Source organism: Alligator sinensis, unplaced genomic scaffold (assembly GCF_000455745.1).
Source record: "Alligator sinensis unplaced genomic scaffold, ASM45574v1 scaffold121_1, whole genome shotgun sequence".
Taxonomy (NCBI): Eukaryota; Metazoa; Chordata; order Crocodylia; family Alligatoridae; genus Alligator; species Alligator sinensis.
In genome coordinates, this window is record NW_005841910.1 from 846,924 (window position 1) to 871,336 (window position 24,413).

Genomic DNA, 24,413 nt, shown 5'->3' on the forward strand with positions numbered 1-24,413 from the left:
GATATGGACGTGAGACTAGGAACTGAGTACCTTTGGTGCAGAGGATAATGCTTTTGCATGAGTTGGTGATGAACAAATATTTAAGTTTTAAGTTCATTTGTGTTTGAAGATTAAGGATTTTTAGGTATTGGTTCAGTGGGTAATGTTCTGGAATTGTTGGAACATATTTTGGTGGGTTTTGTAGAGTGGCGATGGGTTTTGTATGAGGCAAGTGAAGTGAATGTTTCTAGTATGATTAAATGGTTTTTATTACAAGGATCATATACAGGGGCAGATAATTGAATGCACATATATACACAGCAGTTTTTTGGTTGAGAATTTTCTAATATTATTGATTGGGCGAGGGTTTGAGATGATTTGCTCTTCAGTGGGACATAACAGTTTTGCAGTTCAAACACCACTTCAATAGATCTCTACCTGGACAGACCACCTCTTTAAGGTGGTCAATATGTGTGTGTCATTGGTGATGTTACTGAATCCTTCATGGGTTTTGGAAACCACACAATCACTGACTGCATAGCATAGGAACATTTCTTGGTAAACGTGCTTCACAGCTCAGTAATCTTCTGTCCTAATTATACGTTCATACGAAGAAAGCAACTCATCCAGTGAGGATGGAAGCACCTGATATACTGGTTTATACAGCCAATAATCCCTCAGTTTACCAATCTAAGGGCTATTACAATACCTGCCTTGAGCAGATATTGGAAGGAAGGATTTAATCCTTATTCAGCAGAATGTTTTGAGATTCACTAGGGAAAACACACAATGAGTCCAGAAAACTGGCATCATCTTATTCATTATTATATTTAACTCAATAACCATGACAACTAGCAGAAGTTTCAGTGTTTGTATTCTGAGATTAACATAGTTTGTTTATAAACAGCCATTTAAAAGTAGCAGCACACAAACCCAGTTATCAAAGGCTTACCATCTAATAACTGGCGGAGGTGAGGCAAAAACTTTACAGTGCAAGAATGCACTATAGCCCACAACTGTGGCATAGTCTTCACCCTCTGGGGTTAGCACTACTGGACTAACATCTGAAAAACAGAATATATATTAATGATATTGTGCACTGGACACTGAAGTTGGTAAGAAACATTTTTCAGAGCCTCCGACTCTAGTAATTGGATGACTGCAAGACCGAGAAATTCTGCACACCAGAAATACTTGACACCTCTGGGCAAAGGTACTTGAGCAGCTGCAGCCCAAAGAGGTTGATAATTGAAATGGGACATCAAGATTTCAATTATTTAATAACTAAATAATTTGTTGATACCTATACTATTAAGGGCAAGGTCCAGGTTCCATCCCTTTGGTTTCATTTTTTTTTATTCATGAAGTTACTACCAACCAATATAGCATGAGTGCTAGTTTAGATAAAAAAATGGGAACATAAGCAACCTTAGATCCTATCTACAAATTCTGACTGCAACAATATACCCTGAAGGAGCAAGAAGTTCGCAATGCCCTTTTCATAAACATCTTCCTATTGTGAGAGTACTCACTGATAACATTCACGTTGGCAGTCGCCAGGATGGTGCCATGCTTGTTCGTAGCTTCACACTGATACACGGCACTGTCCTGAAGTTGTAGGTTGATAAGGCTGATCTCTCTGGGAAGGATTTGGCCCCTGTATGTCCTCCCTAAAAGGAAACCAAATATACCAGTAGGATAAGGAGCCACTGTTATTACTACTGTTCCAGCAGTTCCATTTCAAATGCAAGCACAAGGAGTGTGTTATGTCCTCACCATTAGGCTAACAGTTGACCTGACAGACAGAAAACTGTCCTGGTAGACTAAACATGGGGCTGTGGCTACTCTGGTTACCAGCAGAATTTTTTAGAGCCCTTCATAAATATTTTACCATTGATGGTAGCTACACAGTTACATTTTGAAACATCTCTTCCAGGTATTTAGTGCCTGAGAAGGAACTGGGAAGGGGCAGAGCCCTTATGATTCAGCCACATTCTGGATGTCCTTATGACCACCAGTGCAGGTTCAGAAAAGTAGGGTGGTAAATCTCGGAGGCCAGCTAGTGCCACTAGAGTTGGATCCATATTCCTTAAAATGCAAACATTATATTAACTGGATGCAGTCAGTAAATTGAGGGAACTACTGCACAAGTCGTCTCTGAATTGTTGCTAATTCTACTTCCTTTGTTACCACTATGAAGTATTACCTTTGACCAAAACGATCTTCACAACACATTTGGATCAATAAGCCACTTTTGGCCGGGGGCACGGCACATGTGGAGCCTGGTAAAACGATATCTTGTCCTCTGCACTTACCATCAATGGGCATCCCATTAAGTTTCCACTTTATGGTTGGTTCAGGGTTGCCAATAGCTTGACAAAACAATACAAGATTTGACCCAACGCTGTAAACATTGCTGACAGGCTTCTTTACCCACTGAGGAGGTTCTGTTAAGGAGAGAAATAACATTTCAGCAGCCCTTACAACAAAGAGAAAAGTAGCAATGCACTCAAAACTGCTAAAACTATCATCTCCCAGCAGATGGCAAACTCTGTCAACTATTACTGAAGAAGAGTTTCTCTTAAAGAATATTGTATTAGTATGCAGTCATGTTTTATTTTGGCCTATACACTGATTATACTGGAGTAAAAAAATTGAGAAACCATCCTCTGTTCAGACTAGAACTGCCAAAATTAAATGTGAAGGAGAGGCTGTGGGAAGTGGGCACAATATATTTTGGGTATAAATGTCCACCGGTAAGTGATTGGCAACTGGCAGGTTGGTGAAAATGGCCAGGTTGGATGTATGTGTTTTTTCCATGAAGCCCTTCAAATGTGGGGTTGTTAACTCTGGAATGATATTTGGATATGTCAGAACAGCAACCAAAATGCAAAGTGTCCATTGAAACCAAATCCTCCCCACTTGAATGGAAGCATGTGGCTTCCACTGGCCTCAATGGGAGCTATGCACTGCTTCCAGGGAAGACCTGGCTGCAATGACAATATTTTCATGATTTCAACAGCTTGAGTTTAGGGATTGTGCCTATGCTTGCTTCCCTGCGTGGTCTGGATGGATTCCTGTGCTTTCTCACATTCTGCACATACTAACTACATCCATTGGGATCCATGGGGCCTCCCTTGATTGTCTTTGGGTCAATGAGAGGTCTAATGATTTCAGTGGCCTTGGACTAGTCTCTAATGGGCAGAGAGCAGTCATCACTCAAAAGTCAACAGTTGCACAAAGGTGTCCACATGGTGGAGCTGTGATCTATCACTAAATTTCCCTGTTATTAGATCAGGAACTAAATGCTATATTCTACCAGCAGGGTAACCATTATTTAAAAAAAAACCAAAAAAAAAAACCAACAACCAATGTTTTTCTAATAGCAAGCACTGTGTGTTAGTTAAATACTATATGTACTTCAACCAAAAATACAAAATGTGAGTGAGGGAGCTAACTTAGACATTTTTTTAAGCTGCAGAAAGAGTTTGTATGAAGTCTTGTGAAACCTTTCTGGTGTCTACAAAAGAAAGAACTCAAAGCCCTCCCACTGAAACTATATGAAACATGACTTTAAAAAATAATCTATATTGTTCTCTTCCCCTACTCCACTGTATGGTAAGGAAACAGTTGGTCTGAACGCAGGGCCCGGGAACTTGTATGTTTATGCTTACTTCTGACACTAATTCCATCTGAGGCCTTGGTTGAGTCCCTTGACCTCTCTCTCCTAGTTTTTTGATCTGAAAAAATGAATTAATGAATGCAGACTATGAGGATTAATTAGTTAATGTTCATAGAATACTCTGAAGATCAGCAGGACTATTGCTTATTAATATAGCTAGAGATCTGTTTGATATGACATATTAGAACCAAAAATAATTGCCTTTACATATATGCACTATTAATGACTATGGATAGGTGGTATGATTCAGTGAGAGATTCTATAAAAGTTCATGGTTTTCTACTGTACAGAAGTCTTTTAGGATGTCCTACAATGGTGCTTCTCAATCTTTTTAGACTCAAAGTCCCTCTTGTTACACTTGGCACACCACCTCAGAAAGCCACCCCTTAGAAATTACCAGCTCTATGGGTTTTTTGATGACAGAAAAATAATAAGCAATTCTTCTGTGGCAAAGAGCTCAGAAAAACCAAATAGGTCATAATGTTTTGGACATTATAGTTTCCTATTTGAAATCATCAGGTTTATCTTGTGAATCATGTTTGTACACCTAACAGTACAAACATTGCATGGGCACTCGGTGGCCACCCTTAAAAGGATCTCAGGAGGCTCTAGGGTGCCACATCACCTGGTTGAGAATCACTGCTCTGCAATGCTACAGGTAAAAGGACTGAAGTAAAACCCAACTTCAAATGTATCTAAAATATATATTGTATTCATACTGTATTCCATCGTATCCAGGCTCTTCTACTGCCTTTATCACCATACCATCTAGTAGTGCATTAAATAACATGCCTAACATACGTCGCATGACTTTTCCTCTCATCCTAAAATGCACACGGAACAGCAGGTGAGCAGGTTTTGTGACCATCCTTGGCTCTTGTGCAAATTCAGTCCATAAAGTGGGTCTAGCCCCTATGAAAGCTTTGTCTCCTATCCAAACAACTTGTGCTCTTTTACTAGAAAGTTTGGCTGTACCTAAGGAGCACTACTGTCAACCACAGTGCTCATGATGGAGCTATAGGTATCCCTTTAATTATGCTGGAGCTAAGAAAGGATCAAGACTACAATGAAATTATAGTGTCAACAGATAACCAGAGTACAGCTCAGGATCACTATCCATGGAGAACCTGTAGAAATAAACTGCCCAAATAAACTGAATATATGGTGCTAGTTTCTCCTTATACTCAGTTGCTAAACTGCTTTAAAACCAGAGCTAAAAATTCCTAGTCTACCTGCTTTTCTAATGCTGCTTTTCCAAATAAGAAATGGTTGCAGTTGCCTCAGGACATTATGTAACTGTGACTTCCTCCAAGTACTAAACTGCAGCCCCCTGCCTGAAAAAGCCCGAGAAATTCTTCTGGGGAAAGCGGAGGTGCATTGGAGATAGCAAGGAAACAGGAACCTACACCAAGTGCTTCTACAAAATCCAAAAGTCATCTCTTCACACGAGCAAAATTGGTAACTGTGGACACAAGAAGCACTTCAGTCAAGACTGGAGCCCCATTATAGTATGGATTGTATTGGGCAAAACATTTAGAGGTTATATGATTATGTTAAATTATAATCAGAAACCCCTGAAATCCTGAGACTTTTTTTAAAAAGGACTTTCCCTATCGGTATTTCTGTGCCTACTCCACTGTTCCCAGCTAACCTCTTCTCAGAGAGAGATTAAAACATTCAAGCAATCAAGCAATTTCCTGGCTGAACATATTTGTGGTATTATGTTTGTTAATAATCGCCTGAATCTTTGCGCTCAGTGCATTGTAGGATAAATAAGTGGGCTGCATGCAAATACTGGCACCTGAAAATGCTGTTATGACAAGTAGGGTTTGGTTTTCTCATGCCCAAATATCAGAAAAAAGAATGATAGGTATGAGACAGGAGAAATGATAACTTGGTTCTGATCTATGAATTAGCAATAGGAAAGAGAATGGGTGGAGTAGCAGAAGTAGTGAATAAGAGAGATAGTCCTTCTACTTTACATGTGAATTTTATCTTCCTGTGTGCACCCTTAGAGAAGAGATTATCAGATCCTCAAGTGCTACCTATCAGCAAACTCCAGTGAAATCAACTGAAGTTAACAAAGCTACCTTCACTTACCCCAGGTAAGTATCTGCCCTGAATATGTATGTAGAAGATGAGAATGAACATGTTCTCATAAATACACTGCCAGGCTGTGCTGTAGATGATTACACAGTCCGGTGGGTGGCAAATTGGCTTTGGGGTCGCACCCAGACAGTGGTGGTGGATGGGTTGGGATCGACCTGCAAAGATGTGGGCAATAGAGTCCTGCAAGGCTCGGTCCTTGGACTAATGCTATTCAACGTCTTCATCAATGACTTGGAGGAGGGTATGGAGAGCACCCTGTCCAAGTCTGCAGATGTTTCCAAATTATGGGGCAAAGTTAACACACCAGAGAGTAGGGAATGGATCCAGGTGGATCTGGACAGGTTGGAAAAATGGGCAGAACTAAATAGGATGCAGTTCAACAAAGACAAGCACAAAGCACTGCACTTGGGCCAAAAGAGGCACTAACACACTTACAGGCTGGGGGAGGACCTTCTCGGCAGCATGGCAGTGGAAAGGGATCTTGGAGTCATAGCTGACTCCAAGATGAACATGAGTCGTCAATGTGACAAAGTGATCACCAAGGCTAACCGCACTTTATCATGTGTTAGCAGATGCATGATGAACAGGTCCAAGGAGGTGATCCTTCCCCTGTATGCGACATTGGTCAGGCCACAGTTGCAGTACCGTGTCCAGTTTTGGGCACCACACTTTAGGAGGGATGTGAATAGCCTTGAGAGGGTCCAGAGGAGGCCGCTCATATGGTCAGAGGCCTGCAGGCAAGGGCTTATGAGGAAAGACTGAGGGACCTAGATATCTTCTGCCTTGGCAAGAGAAGCCTGAGAGGTGATCTTGTGGCTGCCTATAAATTCATCAAGGGAGGGCAGCAGGGAATAGGAGATGCTCTATTTACTAGGGCACCCCCTGGAGTAACTAGGAATGATGGCCACAAATTGACGGAGAGCAGATTTAGGTTAGACATCAGAAATAAGTTTTTCACAGTAAGGGTTGCCAGAAAGGAATGGGCTTCCAAGAGAGGTGGTGATCTCCCTTACCTTGGGGGTCTTCAAGAGGAGACTGACCCCAGCGCTCTTTCCTGCCCAGGGCAGGGGGCTGAACTCGATGACCTACTGAGGTCCCTTCCGACCCTAACGTCTATGAATCTATGTTGAGCTGTGATTAACGTTAGTGACATCATTCAAAACCGAATAAAAGGAGAGTATTTGACCTCAATTTTATGCCAATATGCCACATGTGAGGAGACTCTTAAAAGATGGAATTCCTATTAGTAACATCAACCTACATGATAGAGAAAAGGGTTTAAAAGCTCACATAAAAGCATTTCTAATACAATATGGTGATTATTAGGGGTTTTATTTGGTGGGGGGGAGTTATGGTGGGGGTTTTGGAAGGGTGGAGAATTGCTTTTTAATTATAACAGAATTGATAATTAATCAGGAAGCTTTGGTCCCTGTAAAAATCTGGGGGTCAACATTCTCAACTGTTTAATTAACGTAATTTCTCTGGTACACTACTTTTTGCTGCTCCTGCAATTCCTTTGAAAGCTGCAATTTTTAAAGCTGAAAAAACCATGGGCAGATTGTTAAAATATTCAGCTACAGTAGAGATGTTCCAAACCATCTGGAATGATTTCTGGGAGTCAGCAACTTCCCATACAGTAGCAGTTGCAAACTCCCTGCAACCTGGTGGCCTACTCCCCCTCCTCCATCTCCCCTCTGACACAACGCACACACTTGGGAAAAGCAGCACGTACACAAAACAGGATTGTGTTTAATGGTCAAATAATGTGACAAACGGCTGTTCTGTGTGTTAACAACTGAATGCAGGGTAGGCGTTCGCAAGGCTTTATTCCTTTCGGTTATTCCTTCCTGTGAGGAGCGAGAAGAGATGGGGCGGCAGAGATTAAAATCAAGCAGTTGGCAGATGTGGATGGTTTAATACTGTATGAGCACATTTCTCTCTGCAGAGTGGAGGTTTTTATTTATTTTTTTTTTTCCTTGACGCAAGTGAAAAATGTTGTTGCCAAGTCTTTCAATTAGGTTTCTACATCCTCATTCAGGAGCCTTTTTTTTTTTTTTTTGGGTGTCTAAACCAAACGAGCAGCTATGCTAGCAGAGCTGAAAGAGCAGCATTACCAAGAGACCCCTCTGAAGGTTTTATTCTGCCCTGTGGGAATGTATTGTGAGCCCAAATATGACTCTACACCTGGGAATAAGGAGTCACCACATTTTTCTGCATTGCCTGCATCACTACAGCTTGCACAGGAAACAAGGCTATAAAAGCATAAGGCATCAAGCTGCTACTGCTTCCTCCTGGGCCGATGGCAGGTTGGGGCAGGAAGAACGTGGAGTGCCCCCCCTTTTACAGCTTTCCAGGGGCCAGAGGAGAGGTAACCTCCTCCAGAAAGGGGGCTGAGGTGCACCACTGACCAGGAACACTGTAAATCTTAGTCCGGTACCTGTTTTGCTCCTGAGGCAACAGAGCTACACATTGAACTGCCCTATAAACTCTGAAAGAGGAGCACCTATTTGTCATTTCAGCTCCTCTAAACCACTTTGGTGCATTGCTTTTCTGTTGCTGGGTAAACACAGCGGTCCCTGGCACACGTTAACCAGTTATTCATGTCTTAAGTTGTTACCCGGCCAGGCGTTAATGCAATGAATGGAGTCATAAAACAAGGAATAAGCCACAAAATTATGACACAAAAAAAATGTGTCATAACTTTGTGGTTGGTTCCTATCTCACCATTAACTGAATGTGTGGCCAGGGTGGCCACGCTGATGCAGTTCCTAGCCCCCGGGGTGCAGCATGTGCCCTCATGCCTGGAAGCTCCAGCAGGTGACGGGGCTCCCAGCTGCAGAAGCTCGCTACCTGCTAGTGCAGGGGGATTGTGATCCTGGCTCCCATTGAACCAGCAGTAAGGTACAATGGGATCCAATACTGGATCCCACAATCACACCCCCTGCCATGCACATGTGGCATAGTAGAAAGTATGACTGTGGAGATCCCACAGCAGATCCTATTGATCCTTCCCTTGCCCATCTTGCCAGGGGCCTCTCTGACTCTGACTCTTCATTTGTGTGTCTGGAGACTATTGCAGGATATAACGACAACATCATTAGTAGTAGCAGTAGTATCCTTATCAGTGTTCATAACTGTTGTTAAGAATAACAGCAATAACATGTTAATAGCAAAGGCAGCTACTGCTATTATTATTAATTGTTCTGTAAGTGTTGGCAGTATCCCTGTTCTAACGAGTTTACAGCCGACAGAGATGAACAAAAGAAAGTCCGCTAGCAAACTTCAAGGCTGGTGTGAATAGAGTGCACACTTAGTGGAGGAGAAGATGTGTCAGGCATGTAGGAGTGTGTGAAAGTCAACTCTGGGTTTTCAGTGGGAGGATGTCAAGTGGGCATAGAGATAAGCCAGATCAGCAACATAAAATATGAGTGTGGGAGTGTAGTTATGGCAGGAGATATAAGCAGAAGCAGAGTCCTGAGGCTGAGGAGTATTAAGCGTGATGTGGAAGGAGTCAAAGAAACGATTGAGGAGTTACAGTGGTAGGAAATACAGATAATTTTCTGGCAGAGCCATTTTGAGCAAACTGGAGGGAAATGAGGCAAGTGTCAGGCCAGAGGAAAAGAATATGAAATTATTCACACTTCTTAATTGGTGATAAATGTGATTAATATGAGGGAGACTAACCATCAGTAACAATGTTTCTGTGAAGCCTTATAATCTGTTAGTCTTAATTTATCCTGTTTTTGTAAGATGTCTTCAAATTCTCTCTAAATACAGAGATTGTTTTTGCAACTTATTCAATGGAGTGAGAGAAGCCTGCTTAAATGGTGTCTAGATCTGGTCCGAAACTACCCTATTTCACATCAATTTAAAAAACAAACCAACCCGAGTTTTATAGATGTTATGGCCTGATGATGCAATTACATCATCTAACCTGACATCCAATATAACACAGGTGGTAGAATTTATGTTTCAACTAAAACAGATCTTAATAGTTATAGCCATATGTTTATTAATGGCATAGCATGGGAAACCCAGATATTAACGGTTGAAGAAAACATCAGTTTTCATTCACTTTCACGTGACGCAGAACAAACTTCTTGAGAGATGAGGCCCATTCCTCAGCTGTATTAATTAATGCAGTACCACCAACTCAAATGCAATGAGGCAACATTATACCAGCTGCGATTCTAATTTGTTACCTCGTGACTGCCCATTTGGTTCAACATATAAAACTACTTAAAAATATATGGAGCACCTTCCACATGGACACGGAACTCATGTTTCACGCTCCCCACAGAATTGCTTGCCGTGCACAGGTAAGTTCCTTCATCGGCTGCGGACACTTCTCCTATCTTCAAAACTTTTCCGTAATTTTCCGTCGCTGCTCTGTCCTCGGGCATGTCTCTACCAACTCTGTTCCAGATTAGAAGAGGAGTTGGGCTATTGGGAAAAGAAAGAAAAAGGATGCGGAGGGGTTATTTTAGTTTAGGGTGGGTTTTTTTAGTCTGATGTGTGTGGGAGAATGGGGATGGCTGAAGCTGTATCTTAACCCTCCACGGTCAGCATAAGAAATAATGACCGTTTATGCAGCCCCTTTGTGAGAACGCGTTTGCAGAATTCCCCCACATGCCCCTTTGTGTGCACAGCTTGCACATTTTCCCCATTCAGACACCCAGCCTGGAGCTTTTATATTGTTCATGGCTTGTACTGCCTCTTGGTTAAAAGGAACCCATGTTCAATGAATCCTCCACTGCCAACAGCAGGTCATGACACACGTTTGCATACCTTGTAAATATATTGGCATGAACCGTAGCAGAGGGACTGAAGCTTGTTTGTCCTATTCCATAAGGGCCCTTGCAGACAGTCAAAGGGAAATGGCTTCATTAAAATGACTTTGCCCAGAACCCTGACTGATCAGACCAATTTCTAATCATATGCTGGATATGCCTGAAAAACGTACTTTATGATATTAGTAAGTTAACGGTCTACTTGGAACCAGAGACACAGAAACTCAGGACAGACTGTTGTCTGAACAGTCCCAGCTGGGTTCCCTGACCCCAGCACCAGACATGATGCACATACACAGCGTCATATCTGCTTACTCTCATGTCCATCTGTTAAGATGGCAAAATGCCCAGGCACAAGTTACTCAAAGCCCCAGGTACCAAGAAATTATGGTTTTCTATAAGCAGCATACATAACAATGACAGTGTCATATTGCCTGTAAGACTTCCCTTTGCTGATATTGTACAGAAGCAATGACACACTTAAACTCCTTGCATTTCATTAATGCTGCTGAGACCAGTTTAGATCTTTGTGACATACCAGGAAGACTGCTTTAAATAGTTTAGAGATGGGTAAAATTGGTCACAAAAAGACAATGTGAGGATGGTCTTAGTTGCTTTCGTTTTTTTGACTGTCCTGAGTCTTAGGTGCTTGATAATTACATTTTTACAAAGAAGTAGACTGGGTACATTGAACCGTTTCATAAAATGGAAGTATGGTAAGAATAGAATTGGAGCTGATTAAATTAATAAAAATATTTTTTTTCCTCAAATCCATTCGATGTTTCTTTTGATTTAAAATGATTACTAATATATGGGGGGTTTTGGTGAGTGAAAGTACTCTCTTTCTCTCTGTCTCTCTTTTAAATCCAACTTCCATTTCTTTTTAGTATAAAAAAAATACAAAATAGAAGGAGCATGAGTACTTTTTTTACCCTGCAAAACAGGGCTTTTTTTCCCCCTTGAAAAAAATTCATTTGAATGCTTTATTGGGAAATGAAACTGAAAAATATCATGGTAAAATTAATTAAAAATGTGAATTTAATTTGTTTCATTAAATTTACTACTCCTATTTTTTTACCTGCTCTAATTATAGCTCATTAGAAAAGTCCTACAGGGAAATAAAAAGAATAAATCCTTATTTATTCTTGCTTCAGGCATGTCATAATTTCCTTGCTTTCCCGAACCTAAAAATGTACACTTTTATATAAAAATAAATCTACTGGATTTTTATGGCTCACGGGCATATTTGGCCATTTAGACAAGATGTACTGCAAAAGAGAATAAGAATAAGAATCCATTATGGTTACTTGGCATGAATCCAACAGAGAAGTCATTCACTTGCTTTACAAAAATGGCAACCAACTGCAGAGACACAATCTTGCCAATTCAAAAGTGACTGATGCCCTATCAGTAGGGGCCTACCTAAATTGCAGCAAGACAAAAGGATTTTCATGGGCCACTTGTGACACGTGGAGCCTATTACATGGCCTCTGCGGTGAGCTCCCCTTTGCCACTGATTGGCCGAGAGGCAAAAACTGCGGCACAATTAAATAGCAAAGTTCATGAACATATCAAATAAATGGCCACCTTATTATAAATCTAAGTACTGAATTTAAATCTAAATTGAAATATATTGTGAATATAAATTTATACAATATAAATTGTAACTAATATCATCATAATTTATTATGTGTTTGACAAAAAGTTTAACAATGATAAATAATGCTAACCTTAATAGAAACAATTCATGTTAGTTGTTAAATGATAGCATTCAGCACGCACCAGCAGTTGCAGTTGACCTCCTCTGTCTCTGTGCTATGAACACATGTCCATACACTGAGATTACACTTTCTGCATCCACCGCATTGGTTGGGATGGTAGGGCAGGATTTTGCCAAGTTGTGAAGATGTGGAAACCGATCAGAAACAGACTCCCAAAACGTAGTCACAGTCAAAGGCATCTGACACACTGACAAAGTCCATGTAAGCAGCACATTCCTTGTCATGCTCTCTCTGCTATCTAGGGATTGATTTTAGTTGCTGAGGATCAAAACTCAGAAAAGGCACCTGACTGGGGTAAAAAATGTGAACAGAACTATAAAAAAGAGGCAGCTAATAACTTAAACCAAGGTGGTAATGACTAATCATACTTGTAGTACTGATTCAACTTCGCAGCTATGGCCTGCAAACGCTCTTGTCTCTGCTGGTTTTCACACCGACAGTTTAAAAGTTGCCGTGACCCAACTTATCAAATCCATCAGCTCGTGTGCTTGGTGGATCAATGCCTGATGACATTCAAACCATGTTAGAAGCTCCATGAACCCTATTGCATTTTCAGCTGCAAACTTCACTTGATCTTTAATGTCACTCTGTCTTAAGAGTATAGTATAAGCGTGCGCTGTGTGCCAGGAGTGATTTCAAGCTCCTCGCACACAAGTTGCTGGTAGTACTTCGTACTCTTTGTGTGATAACAAAGTGTGTTAAACCATGAATTCCACCTTGTAACCATTAGCTCTGCTGGAAGTGTTTCAGTTTTGTTCAATATCTTCATCAATGACCTGGAAGACGGCACAGAGTGCACTCTCAACAAGTTTACAGATGACACCAAACTGGAGGGAGTAGTAAATATGCTGGAGGGTAGGGCTAGGATTTAGAGTGACCTAGACAAATTGGAGGATTGAAACAAAAGAAAGCTCATGAGGTTCAACAAGGACAAGTGCAAAGTCCTGCACTTAGGACAGAGCAATCCCATGCACTGGTGCAGGCTGGGGGTGACTGGCTGGGCAGCAGCTTTGGAGAAAAGGACCTGGTGGTGACAGTGGACAAGAAGCTGAATAGGAGTCCACAGTGTGTTTTTGTTGTCAAGAAGGCTAACGGCATACTGGACTGAATTAGTAGGAGCATTGCCAGCTGGGTAAGGGAAGTAATTATTCCTCTCTATTCAGCACTGGTGAGGCCACATCTGGAGTACTGTGTTCAGTTTTGAGCCCCGCACTATAGAAAGGATGTGGACAAATTGGAGAAAGTCCAGCAGAGGGTAACAAAAATGTTTAGGGGGCTGTGGCACATCACTTACGAGGAGAGGCTGAGGGAACTGGCCTTATTTAGTCTAGAGAAGAGAAGAAAGAGAGGAGATTTAATAGCAGCCTTCAAGTACCTGAAGCAGGGTTACAAAGAGGATGGAGCTGGGCTGTTCAGATGACAGAACAAGGAGCAATGGTTTCTAGTTGCAGCAAAGGACATTGCAGTTGGATATTAGATAACTTTCTCACTAGGAGGGTAGAAAAGTACTGAAACAGGACATCCAGAGAGGCTGTAGAAACTTCATCCTTGGAGGCTTTTAAGACCTGGGTAGACAAAGCCTTGGCTGGGATGATGGGGTTGGGGATGGTGCTGCTTTGAACAGGTGGTTGGACTAGATGATCCTGAGGTCCCTTCCAACCCTCATTTTCTATGAGTCTATGATTCTAAGTGATGCAGTTACATGTAGGTCCCAACTTTGATTGGCAATGCATTCTCTGTATTGAACCTTACAGCCTGGACAATATTTGAATGTTTTTCAAAAAAAGGAAACCAGACTATCAACATCAGGAAAATATATGTGCCAGATGTCACTTACTAAAGAAAGGACGTGTGCATTGCAGGTAACATGAACTGTACAGGGCATCTTTCCATGGGGCACATTAGAGCAAGCGTTGCACATATACATGGCATTATCAGGTAAAAATGCTGCAATCTTGTTACGTTCTAAGCTGTAGTTTACTGCGGCCTTCACTACAGCTTGTGCCATGGTAGAAAAATAGACAGATGTGAAGTGAACTGGCTCTGTTTGAGGAAGAGGCAGGTTGCAGTCTTTCCAGCTCCCAGGTACAAAGAAAATGTTCAGAACATAGTTATCTTGGGCACCTGTTGCTTTGTCTGCTGCAATCGAGATTGACTCATATCCTGCCAGTGCAGATCTTGTAGACTGAACATGCGAAGCAATTACTCCTGGTGGATAATCTTGGTGAAGCTTGTATGCACATGGGAAACTGCCAGAGTTTGGGACGTATTTGTTCAGGTAGTCCCTTAATTTATTGATTTTCTCCAGAGGTATGTTGGCAGCTATTAATGCCTCCACTAGTGCGAATGTAGCCTCTCTTCTTGTCAGACTTCTTTCAGCGGTTTGTTTAAAGACTGAGGACATAGTCACTTGTTTCTTACTCTGACCTTCAGCCTCTGCAGAATCCTTTCACATTATACATAATTCGGACTCCAAATGCGGATCAATGCTGTTTTTTCTTGACACATCCAGTTACGTTGTATGATGAATGTAACAATTTACCACCGTCTGCATGCAAATTTCCTATAGGGAGCTGCCTTACAGGATCCTGGACTGAAAAATATTTAGTTTTCTTGGATTTCTTTTCACTCATGATCTCCAGTCTGCAGCACTGCATCTGGTCTCTTAGAAGATGGCACTGAAACCCTTTTCGCTTTCCTGACTGGCGCCTTCGCTGAGTCTAGATCTCTAGCTCAGCTTCTCAGTAGCTCTCTCTCAAACCACGTGCTCTATGGCTTCAGGGATTGCTGTGCTTTCTTTGCATTCCAGTAAACGCTTATATTTTTAAGAGTGATTCTGCACAAAATCACGAGAAATGCCATTTTTCACGGTGATCACAGAACCCCGCATTTTTCTCAGTTTCTGTGAAAATGGCAAAGCCACGATTTATGTAGGTCCCTACCTATCAAGTCAGCATGGACAAACAAGGTGCCCCAAACATGTCTGTTCAGAAAGATAATCATCCTGACTTTGAGGTTTGTAGTGGGTAATAATTGTATGCACTCTAATATGGATGATCTCTCTACTAGCTGGTCAACAAACAACGATACAGAGTCTGACACTACAGGTTGAAAATAGCACCATTTAAAACCCTGTTCAACATAGTCACGTATAAACCAGAAGAAGCAAATACTTTTCCCTTCTAGGTTCAGTGGCTGCAGGATTTTGAACTTTTTCCAATGGCAATGCTTTTAGGGCAGAATACTGCATGCTAGCCACAAGATAAAGTGATAATCAGGATGGGGAACATAGATGAGCTTGACCCTGTACTGTTGATAGCACTGCTGTGTTGCTACTCCTGCCCTGGAGCAGAAGTAGGGTTTAGAGACCTTCACAAGCAATCATCACAGCATGATGAGAGCTGCACTTAAACTGGTATCTAGTTAACCTTCCCTCTTCTATACTGCTTCTGTTCTACGCCATTGAGAATAAAGAGAAGGTACTTGCTAGACAAATTTTGCAGATAAGACGTTGTCTTCATTCTGGATCTAACCAAAACCCCTTGGTTTGGTTAGATCTAGTAGAGCATCACATTAGAAATATCTACTATAGTGGTATTAAGGAAGGTGTTCTGAGAACATGAAACTTAATTAAATTACCAAACCTTTCCCATAAGAAACAAAGAGGTAAAATCTGAACTGGCTCAAATAGGAAAGAAAAACAGAAAAACTGCCAAACCTTGCAAGTAAAATGTGATGTTATTCAATTCATAATGTGTTCAAATGCAGCATAACTGTCGGTGGTCATCATATTGAAGCATCTGAAGATAAACTTAGTCTAGAATAATAAAGATGGTATCTAAATTCTCATGGTAAATGGTTTTTTTTCAAATATATGGTCCTAAAACTTAAACATTAATAATCACCTTCTGAGTTTTCCATTCTAGCTCTGTGCTACATTATAAGAAGTGTAACTTTCTTTAAAGAGAACCCAAAGAAAAAATTTGATGTAAAAACATGCATCGGTTGAAGGTAATATAGCATTGCTGCTTCCTTTTCTCCCAATTCACTCCAGAAGACTATTAAGCATAAGCAATACTCACAGCCCTTCAGCGATGCATTCAAGTAGCAGGACCCCCCCTTTGATGACAGTGACTAACGAGCTAATGCCGGAAGATTCAGGTGGTATCAGCAGTTTGGGTTTTCGTTCCTTAATAAAGTTTGCTAAAAAACGAGAAAAGAGAAGATTCAGACTTTCTCAAGAAAAAGGTTTCTACACACCCCTGAATTTTCCTAGTCACCTTTACCCTGTGGCACAAATGCTGTTGCTGTCGGAAGATGGTTGGAGTATATATTTAGTATTTTCTTAGATTTTATACTAAGATGCTTTGTTAAGAGGTCTATCCACTTATATTATCTGCTTATATTCAGAGCACAACTACAGTAACGAAAGTAAATGCAAAAATGTTAGAACCCCCTTGCTTCCTAAGCTTAAGCATATGCATAACTTTATCACAAGAGTAATTCCAGTTTAAGCCAGTCTTTGAGAAATAGCTGGAACGAAGCCATGCTATAGAAACGGCTCCTATCTCCAGTTGATGTTGTGGGTGTCTCGATTAGGCAAGCATGCGCAGATGCAAACAAGTTGGCTGGTACATGAAATCCTAGTTGCAGATGTTGCAAGTTGCAGCACGTGACTCCCAGATGATGCGGGGGTGAAGGTAAGCTGCACTGTTCCGACTCTGTTGAAATCCCTTGTGTACTTTTCAGTCATAACCTAAATTCTTGTCTTTTTGAGCAACAGTCTGAAGAAAAATTACTTTCCCACTTCACATGACCTAAGAACATGAACTCATTCCCTTCTTGACTGCCTATCAATATCCCATCCAAAATTTCCTGCCATGCCTTGAAAACTCTCCATGGATTCATTCCAGCCTCCCTCTGTCTTGATTGCCAGGCAATTCCACCTGCTTCTCTAGTATTTTCCCCTCTCCATTTCCTCTTCCCCCACTCTTGTCTCAGACACAAGGGCAATTTGGTACATGAATCTTTCCCATTAATGTTCTTGCCACCTGCATTAGTCTACTGTCTTCCTTCTTCATTGAATCTCCATCTTCCTTCCAAGCTCAGCTGAAAACATACACCTCAGAATTCATCCTCTCTTCACAATTGTAAAAAATACAGTAACTGAGGAATGTATTTTGTGATACTCTTTGGAAGAAAGACACTGTTTAACTGTTAATAAAACTCTATTGTGTAAAAAAAAAAAAAAAAAAAATGTTTCAGGTGATCATTTACTCGACCTACAAAAAAAATCAATATGTTCTTTTACAACATCATTGTAACAATTCATAGTGTTAATGACTATTCAATAATCATTAATAATGAATATGTTATTCCAATGTTCACTGGTTCTTCAAGAAAAGTGGTTTCCTTATAACTTAGTAAAAAAAATCATTTCAAACCATTTTTCTTCATTTTTCTCCCGTTCCTTGAAAATGTCTATTTCTTTATATTTCTATCTACCACCGAGTGCATGTGCAAATGCAAGATTCCAAGGCCAAGATTTTTAGAAGTGACTAGTCACTTTGGATGTCCATCTCAAGGCATGTGAAAGCCATCCAATTTTCAAATGCTGTTGAATACTTACTCTCTGAAAAATCAGGATTTCAAGCTGGATATTACAAAAACCTGAGGCAGTCAAAATTAATTGTTACTTTTGGAAAACATGGCCATAATTTTTAAATATTTCCCATGCTAACAGTATTTAGGGATGATTAAAGACTCTGGTGAGAAACAGGATATTTGTTTTAGTTATGCGCTACAGCCCTTGTGCGTCGAACATCAGCAGAATATTCCAACATTTGCCAGTCAGCAAAGCTTCTTCATGGCTCTGTGGCTTTCAACTACTTTTGAAATCACTTCTTTGATCAGGAAAACTGCCAGTTTGGAAAAATAATTTGTATCAGTCCGGGCCACTTGTCTTTCTTCTATTACATGGGATAATAGAGTTGTTGTAGTGATAAGGAAATACTTCACACCTCAGTCAAGAGAGGCAAAAGCCTGAATATGTGCTGTTCTATATATTGCTTATGTCTGGATAACCATCTGAAGCTTTCTCTGAGCAGTAGCCAGTATTTCATCTCAGCTAATGGGATATTTCATTTTAATGAAGCCTCAGATTACCCATCTCGAATATTATTGCTGCAATTCAAAGACTAACTAACAAGCAAGTACATTCAACTCACCCTTAGTAACAGCAGCATTAGGGGAGCCTGAGTCATTAGTGTGCTTAACTGAAATAAACAAAAATGAAAACCAAATGCAAACATAAGTGTTTATACGGCGTCAAAAAGAAGCAACAAAACAAACAAAACAATCGGGGAAAAAATGGATACAGTTCTTCCTTAAAAGACTTGTCAACGACAGCTTACAGAAAACAGCCAAAATAATAGACTGCAAATGAGAATGAGAATTTCTGTACATGTAATGAAACATTTAAAAGATACAATATTCAGGCAAATGTTCCTTAACTAGCAATTCAAGCAGAGTTAACAGACCAGAGGCCTCCATTACAACCCTGTCCCATTAAAATGCTGTCCCTTTTTCTTGCTGGCTATCTACCTGTCGTCTTCTTTTCGATGCAGCGGCTTGCTAAGGGCTTGTTGCTGCACAGAGTCGAGCAGTCTGCTCTTGATTCAGCAAAGGACTTAAACAGGAGCTTCGCTTTAAGAATATGCATAGGTCTACTGGTTTCAAGCAGAGTGTATGCAGGCTTAAAGATCTCACTAGCTTGGGTATTCAGAACCGTATATATGATCAAACCTTACACTAATGCTCTAATCTGAGCTTCGTGACCGGGCACACTGAGAAATTCATAGAGTTCAGTATCTAATTCTGATATTTCTTTCCTCATAATTAATACGCTAAAAAAAAAAAAAAAGTTTAAACAAGCATTAAAATGAAGAAGTGATGCTGGATTCATATATACTTTTGTCAAAACAACCCCCTCTTCCACATATTAATGCTTTAAAGTTTGGAAGAAAATATCCTTTATTTGTATGGATAAAGTAGGCCCAAAAAGTCAAAAGAATGTGATGCAGCCAGCATGGCCAACGTGAAATACTGCTACAAGTAACAAATCCTTAACGTTGTTGTGCCTGAATGAGATTCAAGTATGGCAAGTCATTTTGTGAGCTCAGAAGCTCAGGCGTCCGATTCATTTCTTCTTTTCCTTGAAGACTTACTCAAAAGTGGAGGCAAACGGCTCTCCATGGCTGAGCTCTGGGGTAGGCTTTTTCAGGTACAAACCAAGAACTACAGGCTGTAACTCCTTTCAAGTTTTCTGACATCCGGTCAGCCAAGTGAGAGCCTCTCTCTCTAATGGGACGCTTGGGATATACTCCAATCACACTAACCGGAGGTCCCTAATGCCATTCTCCAAACCCTGATTGTCATATCCAGGCAAAGCCAGTGCTTGGGCTCAAGGGGGAGGAGGCGGTATGAAATGCCTAATGATGCACTTGTGAAAGGAGTTGATTTCCCTGATGCATCGTGATTAGCTTTCATAGTGATGAAGAACAGGAGGGAGGACAGCAACGCTTTTGAAACCCAACAGCTGCAGAAGCTTTTATCAGTTGGACCTACCCCTTAGAGTAAGGTTAATAATGCAGGAACAAACATATTAACATGCGTTTTCTTCAGAGAGAATCAGATTAGAGACACATGGCAGGCATCTGCCTTTAGTGACAACTGGGGAGTTAAACAGGGGAGGAGGGGGGATCCCATCCCACAGACTTACAACGTGTTACCCGCAGCGTCATTGGCATTTTCTGGACAATTGTCCTCAGTCTTGGAAACGCTGCAAAGCAACAATAATCGCTTCGACTGTCATTTTCTTCTACATTTGCAAAGTACAGATCCCCCTTAAGGCTCATGGAGACCCTTGCATCTTGTGGAATGTGTTGCAAATCTAGGAAGAAAAAATAATTATGATATGGTAATGATACTCAGCCATGCCCCTAATAGGAGGATTTATACTTCCAGAAGAAGCAGAATGGCCAGTGCAACTAGTGAGTACAAAGTTCCGGGCTAAGCTAAATTGCTGTAGCCTTTAGCCACATCATAGGGCCACATTACCCAGGGCTGCTTGTTTGATCTGGAGAAAGAACTCATGTAAACATTGTACAGAAAAGCAGGATTCACTGTACAGTTTGCTCCCTGTATCTTAATGATGTGATCGTTAGGGTATAATGCAGTAAAAATTCCTTGTAACATCGGCCTGCAACAGTGCCACTGACAAGATGATTTGCAGGTTTTTGGTGAGGAAAAAAAAAATCAAACCTATGATTCTTTTTAATGACACATAATATAAAAGAACCACTACATAATGTAGTGGTTGTGTTGGTTTATTGTTAAATGAGACAACGGTAAGAGAGTATTAATTTTTTTTGTCAGGAGTATGGCATTTACTATAAAAGATCAGATCAGTCTGGGACCTTTGCCCCATTGACATTAACAGGAGTTTGTCATTGGCTTTCATGGGTGACAATTTTACCTTAGACACTCAGACAGGATGGTAACCATATCCTTAAAAAAGCCAAAAACGGAAAGCTCTTCCTAATTTTGTTAACTGTCCTATCCTGATGTAAGAAGGTTTATATCACTGACATCCTCTTTACTGTGGCTGCAGTATTTTTATTATCCTCTTTAAAATCCTTTTGAGCTCTCAGACTTCATACTTTATGTAAAAATAAATGTATCTTAAATCGATTTTAAAATTTGTTTGGCCTTCAATTGTATTGCCTGCGTTGTAGAAAGGATGAAGATCAGCACCTCTTCATCTTTGTTGTCTGGTGTTACAAGTAGTTACCCATGTTTCTAGCTCTTATTATCACCTATCTCTGAACTTCATCTATCTTCTAAGACAGGAAGGCCAAAACTGAAATACTAGATTCCAGTTGAAGCCATGTCACAAATTAGAGGATCACATCATAATAGTTCAGTTTTTGCTTTTATTTCATTCATTAATCACTTGTAGAAATTTTGCCTCTGGCTTCAGTAGAATCTTGATTTCATGCTCCACCATTTTCCTTAAGTTTTAGTTTCCTGTGGTGCACCAGGAAAAAGTTTTCTTTGAGCTATCAACGATGACAGCCAAATCCAGTTGCAGACCGATGTGGGGGGGGGGGGGGGAGAGTCATGGCCCCTGGGCTTGCGGGGAACGCCAGCCAGGCCCTGCAGAGCTCTTATCTTGTGACGTGACTTAATGTATTACTACAAGAAGGACACGGGGTGGGAGCAAACGCAAGCAAATGCAAGCATTGGCCCCCGGGCACTGGAGACCCACGGTATGTCACTGCTTTTCTGAATGCTTATGGGTGCAGACAGAAATGCAGCTCTCCTCTGTAACTCAAAATGCTTTGCAGGATGCGTTCTGAATTACAACGATCCCCCGGACCAAACAGAAGTTCATTGTTGGTTCCAGGGGGGAGCAAATCTAGCAGCCGATTTCCCCTAGCAATGGCCCTTCCTTCCTCCCACTAGGTGCTGTTTTCAGAATGGGAGGGGGGAAAGGGAGCTCATTCTAGTACTGGAGGGTGGCATGAGTGACTTGGAGCCCCCCAGACCAAACTCCCTCCACTCCCTTTCACCCTCCCATTCTGGGAGGCAGTGCAGACACAAGTTACAGTACAGAAGACACTATTTTGAAGCATCTTCACCTGAGGGTTTAGATTTTTGTGGGAGCAGGCCCCTTTAAAGTGCATTGCAGCCGTGCATATCTGTTTGGTCACAGCTGTAGAGGGGTCGATTGGGCAAAAATCGTCACTTGTGTCTGCGCCTTGTGTTTCTTCTATTTTTTCCAGCCTTTGTGGATTTTTAATGAAACTGATCTTCAAGGCAGGGATTTTAGAAAATGGCCACATGTATTGTGTATAATTAAATCTTACTTACCAATATTCATCCAATAGATATGCAAGGGTGGAATTCCTTTGGGGGGATTACAGTGCAGAACCACAGAATCGCCACAATCGACATCAAGTGGCTCAATTTTCTCTTTGGGGAATTTTGGTATACCTGTAGCAGAACAAATAGTATCTGTCATTTTTTTTTACCTCTTGCAACTATGTCCCCTTGTCCACCATTTGTCCTAATAGCACCTTTGCACTTATACTGTTCCTTGTGGTCTGTGCATTAATTGCCCTTAATAACACGTATTCATGAAAGGTTTTAAACCTTTAGACCTTTTAAAAGGTTTTCTATTTTCTGATTATTAATACAGCTTCAAAAAGAAAACTCAGGTTACCACCTTGGATATACTGAGCTATGAACCTACCTGTCAGGGAAGTCTGGAACAAAAAAAAAAAATCAGCATACATTTTTTTACTATACTGACTCATTTCAGCATACTCGCCCCTGCCCCCCACCAATGCTGGCTGAAGACCACGAAGGATAGGACTGGAGTGCAATGTGGCCTGGGAACATCACTGGCATAATTGCCTCCAGGGAGCCATTGGGAAACAATGCAAAATAAACCAGGCTATAACTTGTGCCAGGGGCTGGTCTGATTCCCCAGCTTTAGGTGAAATGGAGATGTGTCCCTACCCCTTCACCTCAGATATACAAGTTTTGCTGAGACCAGCTGCAGATTGGTTCTAGTGAGTCTACATTTTTCAGGAGCTTGAGTCTACACTCAGTTTTCAGGTTTAAATAATCTGATGCATCTGCACAAAGACTGCAGGATTTGGCCTTCGAGGACCAGGTATTATGATTTAGGATGTGATCCAATGAACAGCCAGTGATGTCAATGGGAAAACTCTCACTGATATCAACAGGATCTGAAAGGGGCAGAAAAAGCCATCAGCCTATCTTCAAACAGGATTTCACTGGCAAACAAATTATAGGCTGTTGCTCTTAATCTCATACAAGCAGGCGCTGGGATTATGTCCATGAGTAACAGGAGCTGGAAACACACCCAAAGGAACAAAGAAAAGCCAGAAGTTAGGAATTGCTACATGGAAATGCATCTGTGAAATGCAACCCCTCTTCAAACAAACCCAGGCACTACCTCCTACTTATATTCCAAGCAAGTCCAAACTGGTACAAGTTTCAGTTTGAAACAGTTCAATATATAATTATGCCAGGGTAAAAGAATGAGAGAGTCATGGCTATGAAGAACCAAAGTGAGTCAGTAAAGATTAATGACTTGTATGCAATGCTAGTCGAGTGAATTCCAGTGGAGTTCTGCTGGAACAATGTTCAATATCAAAGCAAGGGTGTGACTGCGGACCAGATATTGGGTAAGATCCTCAGCTACAATAAATCAGCACAGTCACACTGAAGTCTTCAGTGCAATAGAGATATGCTCCAGACAAGGCCAATAGTATATGACTCGGTTATCATTAAGACCCTTGCATTTGTATATTAAGGGTCAGATTGTGATCACGGCTGAGGCTAGCATAACAACATAAGAAGGAATAATGCTGATTTTTGCCAGGATTGCAACTTTTTATGCAGTGCAATAGAGATATGCTGCAGACAAGGCCAATAGTATATGACTCGGTTATCATTAAGACCCTTGCATTTGTATATTAAGGTGTCTCTCGGTGCTCTGCTCCTAGAGAGGAGAAACTGCCAGGGAGAGAGACAGAGCCCTGGCAGGTCATAACGAGCCCAGCTGAGTGTTGCCAGGGTAACGAGCCCAGCTGCGGGTTGCCGGGGCAACTAAGGAGAGCCAGCTGCCTGTAGGGGGCAGGGCCTAGCCCTTATAAAGCCCAGGGCTGAGGCCAGGCTGGTGGTTCCCTGCCAGCAGCTGGAGAGGTAGGAGTTTCTGTCAGCCAAGATATGGGAAGAAGCCTGACTTGCAAGTACAGCTCACTATAGACCTGAGAGGATTGGGCACTATGGTTTAGCCAGGAGGCTTTATGTTTGCGTTACAGCCAGGAGGTTCTAGTTTATGTTCGGCTTACATATTATACTGGAGGCTTGGGTGAGGCTGTAGGGGTTGGAGGAGGCCTCATAGGGACCCCAGAGGTGTGGGGCCCCTGAGTGCAACCAGTGGGTTGCGGGCGGGGAGTATAGACCCTGGGTTAT

At 41.3% G+C, this 24,413-nt stretch overlaps 1 protein-coding gene across 13 annotated transcripts in view; it reads right to left on the reverse strand.

Moving 5' to 3' along the window:
* CHL1 (cell adhesion molecule L1 like) overlaps positions 1-24,413 on the reverse strand; it is a 190,384-nt gene that overhangs the window by 42,580 nt on the left and 123,391 nt on the right. For 9 of the 13 annotated variants that reach the window (XM_014517466.2, XM_025197978.1, XM_014517464.2 and 6 more), the window contains 9 exons: positions 22,275-22,397; positions 20,122-20,292; positions 18,569-18,616; positions 16,424-16,544; positions 10,029-10,213; positions 3,654-3,719; positions 2,295-2,426; positions 1,512-1,649; positions 932-1,043 (listed from right to left, as the gene is read on the reverse strand). In XM_014517466.2, the coding sequence (XP_014372952.1) occupies positions 932-1,043; positions 1,512-1,649; positions 2,295-2,426; positions 3,654-3,719; positions 10,029-10,213; positions 16,424-16,544; positions 18,569-18,616; positions 20,122-20,292; positions 22,275-22,397 (1,096 nt within the window). The remainder of the gene's footprint in view (positions 1-931; positions 1,044-1,511; positions 1,650-2,294; positions 2,427-3,653; positions 3,720-10,028; positions 10,214-16,423; positions 16,545-18,568; positions 18,617-20,121; positions 20,293-22,274; positions 22,398-24,413) is intronic. The other 4 variants (XM_006018695.3, XM_006018693.3, XM_014517465.2 and 1 more) reach the window with 3 other exon arrangements.